The sequence below is a fragment of the Lampris incognitus genome, chromosome 1, assembly GCF_029633865.1.
Source record: "Lampris incognitus isolate fLamInc1 chromosome 1, fLamInc1.hap2, whole genome shotgun sequence".
NCBI classification, from domain to species: Eukaryota; Metazoa; Chordata; class Actinopteri; order Lampriformes; family Lampridae; genus Lampris; species Lampris incognitus.
Genome location: NC_079211.1, coordinates 50,450,555 through 50,460,157, shown reverse-complemented (window position 1 = coordinate 50,460,157; position 9,603 = coordinate 50,450,555). Strand labels below are relative to the sequence as shown.

The following is a 9,603-nucleotide window of genomic DNA, read 5'->3' as shown; positions in this document are numbered from 1 at the left end:
TGTATGTCATACTGTGTTGTTGTACTGGGAGGACAAATGGAGGGAAGTCCAAATACAGTCCTTACTGTCCGTCCCTCTACCCGACAGACTGAGATATTCCTGTTGAACCTTCATTATCAGCTAAAAGTCAGTCAGGACACTTGTCAGTTATGGGACAGTGGATTTCTGTCAGTGTTGAAATGTGAAAGTGTCAAGTCACATGTTGTCAGCACTGGCTCATCTTTGGCTCCTAACTTCCCTCACAGAACCAGGATCCTGTTCGGACACATTCCTGTGTGCACTTCCTGACTGACTGTAAGTTTCATCAGGGCCATCGGGATGGAGCCTGCAGTCCAACATCGGGATCCAGTCTGAACGCCCCGTCCTGTATCCCACCGTCAGCACAGACCTGTTTCTGGATGTTAATTCACCAGGTAAGGATTTCACCAGGCAGCATTATCCAGCCACTACTAGATGAATAAACTACTGTCAGGTCCTTTGTATTTTACTACTCAGTGACTATGGTGTACTTGTAAAGAACAACTGTGATGAAGTGTTTTAAAATGTCAATTTGATGCTTTTACATTTCATGCCCGCCCCCGATCCAGCATTACATATCAATTTCTGTCCATGCTGTGAAAATTTTGCGTACACAATTTCAACTACCACATTATTCATGTAATGGATTATAGTATTAAGTTTACCTAAATTCTTCAGTGTGTGTATTAAGTCACTGTTAAGTCCGACCCACCATCAATGATTCCTCTACAGCAGCAGCAGCGTGCTCAGCAGTCCTGCACAGACTCCATAGACATGTTGACTATGTTCATATATCAGACAAAACAATGTATTAAACAACAGCAAACCATTTATCAAACCAGTTCTGTCAACACAGAAACATGAGAGCTTACTGTTGCTCTGGTTTCCCCTCAGTAATAGACTTTATTATTATTTATTATGTTCTGTACTGTATCTGTGATTTTGTGTCATTGTAGACAGATTTTCATAACCACTGACTTTCTACCTCAGCTACTGAATTTTAAATTGATAAAAGTTTCTGTGTGTCCATCAAGAGTGACTGGTCTATAGAGCTACCTATTAATTTCAAAGATGGACACCACTCTACTGAACAGAGGTGAGGTCTATGGTCACATGTATAGTGACTATCAGTTAACAAAGTTGTTATTAGTCTCTTGCATTGGAGGGATAATACTGTTCTTTTCACGTGTCCAATAACAATGTCCAACTGAGATGTTCTCTTTGGGTGTGTGTTCCCATTTATTACAGCATGCTGATTATTGACAATATTTATTGTGATGATGTGGTGAATTGGTGAAGGCAAGGTGATCCAAAATATTTCAAAATGACTTTTGTCTTTGTTCCAATATTAATTGTCTTGTTTTTGGTAAGAACTGTGTTTTTCCTGATATCTATGATCATTTACAATACTTCCTTTAACCTGTGACCTTAAAACAGCTGCCTATCACCATCACTTTGCCATCTAGTGTTCAACTTGTGACAGTGCAACAAAATAACCGTTTTCCTATTTACATTCTTATATTGCACATTATGTGAAGGGCTGCTATAACAGGCAGAAAGATGGTGAATTCAGTTTGTTCCAAGTCGACTAGTCGGGAGGTTGTCTGAGTGAATAGTCGACTAGTTGGTCTCAAGGAAGCCCTATTAATTAGGCTCTACTTTTCCAGGACCCACTTGCTTCAGTGAAGATCTATGATTGTTATTCAGGCCTACACACATTCACAATAAAGAGCTGCATGTGTACAAATTGTTATATCTTTAATCTGTTTTATTTGCACCATAATTTAATTTGGACCATAAAGTGTCACTACAAGTAACACGACACTTACTGATGACCAGCGATTCCCTCTCAAAACAGTGATTTGCCAAACTGACGTAGGACTAATCTACATTTAGCTGGATGGTATATTTGATTACTTCAAGAGATTAAGAAAAACTAGTCAGATCCATCGGGAACATCATAATAAAAACAATCAACAAGCTGCTTATTTACTTTATCTTATTCACTTACTTGATTGTATTTATATTCTGTTATTTTATTATTAATATTACAATATATTTTTATCCATCTTATCGATTTTGTCTTTGTTTTGTTTTGTCTTGTTTGTTTAAACTATTTTATCTACTTTATTTGTCTAGTTTTTATTCAAATCTATTTTATTGTCATTATTCTCAAATTGTCTCAAATTGATATCTTATCAGCTTGTCAGTCATCTGTGAGGTGCTTTGAACGTCACTAACCTGTATGAAAGGTGTTATTCAAATAACGTTTGATTGATTGACACAAGATAAAAAACCTTACATCTAATGATAAAAAAGTTGACACAATAGTCGACTATTCTGACCCATACCTACTTAATACATCTTCAAAACAAGACTTGTTAAATAGTCTTCCTCTGTTTTTAGCAGGATCCATCAGGAGAGACCAGACTCCCCTGTACCCAGCTGTGTGTCCATCAAGAGTGACCAGTCTATGAAGATACCTATCACATTCAAAGATGGACACCACTCTACTGAGCAGAGGTCAGAATTAAACAGCTGATATGAACAGATGGTTTGGTTGTTATCAGACTCTACTGAACAGACAGAGGTAACAAGTCATGACACATAGAATTGGTCTGAACCTTCTGTTGGTTTAGTTTCTTCTCTCAAAACATCTCATCTGGTCAACACAATTTTTCTTGCATGGGGGTTTTCAATGGATTCTAGCTAACTTTATGTGCTGAATCCAAATCTGGCATTAGTTTTTGCCTATCACATCAGATTTTTGAACAATGAAAAATCCTTATTTTTGAGAAAACAGCAATTTTACACTTGAAGTTAAAAAACACTGTTGCATTAGAAGATCGATAGATGCAAAATTGATTACAACGAAAGGTACCTACTTCAATTACAATATTTAATCATACATTATCATTTAATCCATGCTGGCTTGCACATATTTTTACACATTTTCTCAACATTTTTAATGTATGAAAAGTTTACAAATTTCACTAAACTAATATATAGATGGAAAAAGTTCCCCTTAACATGGTGTACATCACTTAAATACAAGGCATCACTCAAGCTCAAAGCAGTTTTGTGACTTTTCACGACATTCAAAATGCAGCAAAAATTTGCAAATATAAGAAATTAAGTACCGGTACTTGAAAGCGTAAGTATCCAAAGGCACAGGTGTAATCATATTACAACATGGTAAACTTCCTGTTTGTGGACGATCTCTTATATACAGCATCTGGGACATCCCTCATCAAACTCCAGCAGTAATCTGCCATCATATTTGAGTCCCAACGACCTTGATAACGTTCTTCCATCACTTTAATGTCTTGATGGAAACGTTCACCCTGTTCCTCGCTTACATCTCCAAGGTTATCTGGAAACTTGCTCAGGTGACTGTGCAAGTAGTGCACCTTGATGCTCATTCTGCACCCCAGCGCTCGCAGACTAAGGAGCAGCTCCTCCACAATCTCTCGGTAGTTGTCATCTTTCTTGTTCCCAAGAAAATTCTGCACCACATTAGTGAATGCATTCCATGCTCGAGCTTCGACAGCGGTCATCGTCATAACGAAGTGTGGGTCCTTGAGTAATGTTCTGATCTGAGGTCCGTCGAATATCCCTGCTTTTTTCTTCTCGTCGCTAAGACTCGGAAAGGTTGAACATACACTCACTGGCCACTTTATTAGGTACACCTTGCTAGTACCGGGTTGGACCCCCTTTTGCCTTCAGAACTGCCTTAATCCTTCGTGGCATAGATTCAACAAGGTACTGGAAACATTCCTCAGAGAGTTTGGTCCATATTGACATGATAGCATCACGCAGTTGCTGCAGATTTGTCGGCTGCACATCCATGATGCGAATCTCCTGGTCCACCACATCCCAAAGGTGCTCTATTGGATTGAGATCTGGTGACTGTGGAGGCCATTTGAGTACAGTGAACTCATTGTCATGTTCAAGAAACCAGTCTGAGATGATTCGAGCTTTATGACATGGCGCATTATCCTGCTGGAAGTAGCCATCAGAAGATGGGAACACTGTGGTCATAAAGGGATGGACATGGTCAGCAACAATACTCAGGTAGGCTGTGGCGTTGACACGATGCTCAGTTGGTACTAAGGGGCCCAAAGTGTGCCAAGAAAATATCCCCCACACCATTACACCACCACCAGCAGCCTGAACCGTTGATACAAGGCAGGATGGATCCATGCTTTCATGTTGTTGACGCCAAATTCTGACCCTACCATCCGAATGTCGCAGCAGAAATTGAGACTCATCAGACCAGGCAACGTTTTTCCAATCTTCTATTGTCCAATTTTGGTGAGCCTGTGCGAATTGTAGCCTCAGTTTCCTGTTCTTAGCTGACAGGAGTGGCACCCGGTGTGGTCTTCTGCTGCTGTAGCCCATCTGCCTCAAGGTTCGACGTGTTGTGCGTTCAGAGATGCTCTTCTGCATACCTCGGTTGTAATGAGTGGTTATTTGAGTTACTGTTGCCTTTCTATCAGCTCGAACCAGTCTGGCCATTCTCCTCTGACCTCTGGCATCAACAAGGCATTTTCGCCCACAGAACTGCCACTCACTGGATATTTTCTCTTTTTCGGACCATTCTCTGTAAACCCTAGAGATGGTTGTGCGTGAAAATCCCAGTAGATCAGCAGTTCTGAAATACTCGGACCAGCCCGTCTGGCACCAACAACCATGCCACGTTCAAAGTCACTTAAATCACCTTTCTTCCCCATTCTGATGCTCGGTTTGAACTGCAGCAGATCGTCTTGACCATGTCTACATGCCTAAATGCATTGAGTTGCTGCCATGTGATTGGCTGATTAGAAATGTGCGTTAACGAGCAGTTGGACAGGTGTGCCTAATAAAGTGGCCGGTAAGTGTATGTAGCCAAAGCAGTCTCCAGTGTGATCAAGAGCTTTAACAAACTGCTTCATCAGACCGAGTTTGATGTGCAATGGTGGAAGGATTATATTTTTCTGATCAACCAGTGGTTCATTAATGATGTTCTTGTCACCAGGTATCAAACTATTCCTTGATGGCCATTCCTTTCTCACCCAGTGCTCCTCCTTAGCCCGACTGTCCCAGTAGCATAGGAAACAAGGGTATTTGGTGTAACCTCCTTGTTGCCCCAAAAGGAAGTTCACCATTTTCAAATTCACACAAATCAACCATTCATGATCGTGGTACTTCAGTTGTTCAAGTACAACCTTGATGTTTGCATACTCCTCCTTCAAAGTCACTGAGTGTCCTATAGGGATGGATCCATAGATGTTCCCATTGTGAAGTAAAAGACATTTCAAATTTCTTTTCGAACTGTCAATAAAGAGTCTCCACTCACTTGAATGGTACGCAGGCAATCCCATAGTGAGAAGAAGCCCTTCAACATCATTGCAGTATACAAGTTGACCATCAGAGTGGAAATACTTCCTCAGTTGTGCCTCTCTATTGCGATAAAATGAGACGCTTCTGCCAGGTTTGAGAAGGTTTTTCTCTTGCAGCCTGGAAGCCAACAACTCAGCAGATTGTTTTGGCAAATTCAAATCTCGGATCAGATCAGCAATATATTTATAGAATACATGTGATATTACATGATAAAATACATTTATTTCAAAGATATGACAAATAAACACTCAGCCTAGCATGAAATTACCTAGGAAATGAATAGGGGTCATTTTTATCCCCACCAAGATTGCCAGACTAGATGGTCAACTTTTGTAAAATCCTGAATAAGGAGCATACAGATAGCACAAAAACTTGATGTGATAGAGTAAATCTGAGCTCAGATTTGGATTCAGCAGCCCAAAATTAGCCAAAAACAGTTCCCAAAGTCCATGCAAGAAAAAAAAAACTATATTTTTGTAGACCAGTGAAATTTCTACCTGCATCCATCAGGACACCACACCTCAACCTCCTGTGTGTGTGTGTGTGTGTGTGTGTGTGTGTGTGTGTGTGTGTGTGTGTGTGTGTGTGTGTGTGTGTGTGTGTGTGTGTGTGTGTGTGTGTTGCCAGATTTGAATAGCCCAATCAGAGCCCTGAACCCACCCAAAAATAGCCCTTTTTTTTCACTGTTCAGTAGAAAGTTTCTCTGTCCGTCCGGTGTATGTATGTAATAATAATTATGTTTATCAGAGCCATTTTTACCCACTCAATCAAATAAAAAGTAGCCCAATCTGCCAATGCTGCGGTCGTGTGTGTGTGTGTGTGTGTGTGTGTGTGTGTGTGTGTGTGTGTGTTGATATCTAGAGACCTGACATGTCATGTGTTCTCCACAGAGACCACCAGGAGAGGTCAGAGGTTCTCAGTGGTCAGTCTGTCCAGGATCATCAAACAGACCTGGACTCCATATTTATGGTGTGTAAATGTACATCAACACCTTTTACTTCACCTACAAATGAAATGAAAACCAATCATTCTGGTCATAATGGTCTTCATGCTCCACTGTTTACATCAGTGGGTTTTTAATCAATGACAGATGGGCTTGATGTTTTGTTCCATGAGTTTAACATGAAAGTTTAATTCATATACTGATTCATTTCCAGCTGCTTGAGGAGAACATTGTCACTTTTGTGAAGAAGGAGCTGAAGAGGTTCCAGAAGGATCTGAGTCCAGAATACCCAGAGTGCTTAGAGAGACAGAGGGAGGAGGAAGAGGAGCAGAGGAGGAGTCCCAGAGAGGAACTTCTGAAGATCACACTGCACTTCCTGAGGAGTATGAAGCAGGAGGAGCTGGCTGACTCTCTGGAGAGCAGTAAGAGACTCTTTATTCAAAAGCCTCAACACCATGTAAAGGGTCAATAGAGGCAAAGTGGGAGGTGGAATTATTTTCAAACCCTGCTGAAAATGTAGATTTATCACAGGAGGTTCAGACAGTTTTCATTTGGATGGTAAATGAAAAGAAATCTAATGTATAATCTGGTTAAACTATTGATTGGTTAATGTGGGTGTAAAATGCTGATGACATTGGTTCACATCAGAACAATAATACCAGAGAGAACCTCTTTAAGACATCATCACTGTCCCCATAATCCTAGTAAAGATCTCCTGACTAATACATGGTTACTACAAGAGATGTGACAATAGCCATCAAAATATTATGACAGTAGAAATTAATTATTATTAAGTAACATGTTTTTGTGGAAATATATTTGGATAAATCTACCCTTTATATAAATTATATACATGTATTCATTGTTTGTTTTAAATAAAACCTGCTTGTCCATCCACCAGTGATGAGCTGAATTAATACTATGGAGTTTGGTAAAGTTTCTGTTTCTTACATTTACAGTAACATCCACTCACTGATTTCCTGGTTTGTTTATTCAGAAACCCCTGTTCCCTTGTGCCGGAGGAACCTCAAAGCAGCTCTGAAGGGGAAGTTTCAGTGTTTGTTTGAGGGTGTTGCTAAACCAAGAGAGTCAACACTTCTGAATCAGGTCTACACAGAGCTCTACATCACAGAGGGAGGGAGTGGAGAGGTCAATAATGAACATGAGGTCAGACAGATTGAAACAGCATCCAGGAAACCAGCGAGACCAGAAACACCGATCAAATGTGAAAACATCTTTAAACCCTTACCTGGACAAGATAAACCAATCAGAACATTGATGACAAGGGGAGTGGCTGGCATCGGGAAAACAGTCTTAACACAGAAGTTCACTCTGGACTGGGCTGAAGACAAAACCAACCACAATATACACTTCACATTTCCATTCACGTTCAGAGAGCTGAATGTGCTGAAAGATAAAAAGTTCAGCTTGGTGGGACTTCTTCATCACTTCTTTATTGAAACCAAAGAAGCAGGAATCTGCAGCTTTGACCAGTTCCAAGTTGTGTTCATCTTTGATGGTCTGGATGAGTGTCGACTTCCTCTGGACTTCCAGAACAATGAGATCTGGACTGATGTCACAAAGTCCACCTCAGTGGATGTGCTGCTGACAAACCTCATCAAGGGGAAACTGCTTCCCTCTGCTCGCCTCTGGATAACCATACGGCCTGCAGCAGCCAACCAGATCCCTCCTGAGTGGGTTGACATGGTGACGGAGGTGAGAGGGTTCACTGATCCACAGAAGGAGGAGTACTTCAAGAAGAGATTCAGAGATGAGGAGCAGACCAGGAGAATCATCTCACACATCAAGACATCACGAAGCCTCCACATCATGTGTCACATCCCAGTCTTCTGTTGGATCACTGCTACAGTTCTGGATCACGTGTTGAGAACAGATGAGAGAGGAGAGATGCCCAAGACCCTGACTGAGATGTACATCCACTTCCTGGTGGTTCAGTCCATCCAGGGGAATGTGAAGTATCATGGGAGATCTGAAACAGAGCCACACTGGAATACAGACAACAGGAAGATGATTGAGTCTCTGGGAAAACTGGCCTTTAAACAGCTGGAGAAAGGCAATCTGATCTTCTATGAAGCAGACCTGACAGAGTGTGGCATTGATATCAGAGCAGCCTCAGTATATTCAGGAGTGTTCACACAGATCTTTAAAGAGGAGTGCGGGCTGTACCAGGACAAGGTATTCTGCTTTGTCCATCTGAGCATTCAAGAGTTTCTTGCTGCTCTTTATGTCTTTCTCTCATTCATCAACACTGGAGTCAATCTGCTGTCAGCAACACAGTCAACCTCCATCTGGCTTAAACTATTTAGATATAAACCTATACAACCAGACCTCTACCAGACAGCAGTGGACAAGGCGTTAGAGAGTCCAAACGGACATCTGGACTTGTTCCTGCGCTTCCTCTTGGGCCTCTCACTGGAACCCAATCAGAATCTCCTACGAGGCCTGCTGGGAAAGACAGGAAGTAAGTCACAGAACAATCAGCAAACAGTCCTGTACATCCAGAAGAAGATCAGGGAGGATCTCTCTCCAGAGAGAAGCATCAATCTGTTCCACTGTCTGAATGAACTGAATGACCATTCTCCAGTGGAGGAGATCCAACAGTACCTGACATCAGGAAGACTCTCCACAGACCGACTCTCTCCTGCTCAGTGGTCAGCTCTGGTCTTCATCTTACTGTCTTCAGAAGAGGAGCTGGATGTGTTTGACCTGAAGAAATACTCTGCTACAGAGGAGGGTCTTCTGAGGCTGCTGCCAGTGGTCAAAAGCCTCCAGTACAGCTCTGTAAGTATATGGATTAGGCCTTTTAAAGTACTAAATCTATTATGTGTTATTATTTTTCATTGGTGATAAAATATTGTTTTATTACACTGATTATTGAAACTTTTATTGGGGTTACAGGTTCTAAAATCAAAAGTATTAAAGACATTAAAATGATAGAATAATTACAGCTATTAAAACAGTAGTTGTAATAGTTGTAAGTAGCAGTAATCATAAAAGAAGCAGGTAGTAGTGGAATTAGCAGAAGTAGTAAAAGCAGTAATAGGAGTAGTAGCAGTAGTACTAGTCTAGTAGTAACAATAGTATTAGTAGTCAGAGTGGTAGTAGTAGTAGTACAAATTGTATTATAGGAATGAGCCATTGCGTGTGTGTGTGTGTATGTGTGTGTGTGTTTGTGTGTGTGTGTGTGTGTGTGTGTGTGTGTGTGTGTGTGTGTGTGTGTGTGTGTGTCCACACAAACA

The 9,603-nt window shown here is 41.1% G+C and overlaps 1 protein-coding gene across 1 annotated transcript in view; it reads left to right on the top strand.

Annotated features, from left to right (window-relative positions):
* Positions 1-735: 735 nt before the first annotated feature.
* The window catches only part of LOC130110628 (NACHT, LRR and PYD domains-containing protein 12-like), a 571,318-nt gene continuing 562,450 nt past the window's right edge, over positions 736-9,603 (top strand). Inside the window, 6 exon segments of the mRNA XM_056277791.1 lie at positions 736-794; positions 1,034-1,114; positions 2,425-2,541; positions 6,291-6,369; positions 6,558-6,766; positions 7,333-9,145. Coding sequence (XP_056133766.1) covers positions 736-794; positions 1,034-1,114; positions 2,425-2,541; positions 6,291-6,369; positions 6,558-6,766; positions 7,333-9,145 — 2,358 coding nt within the window.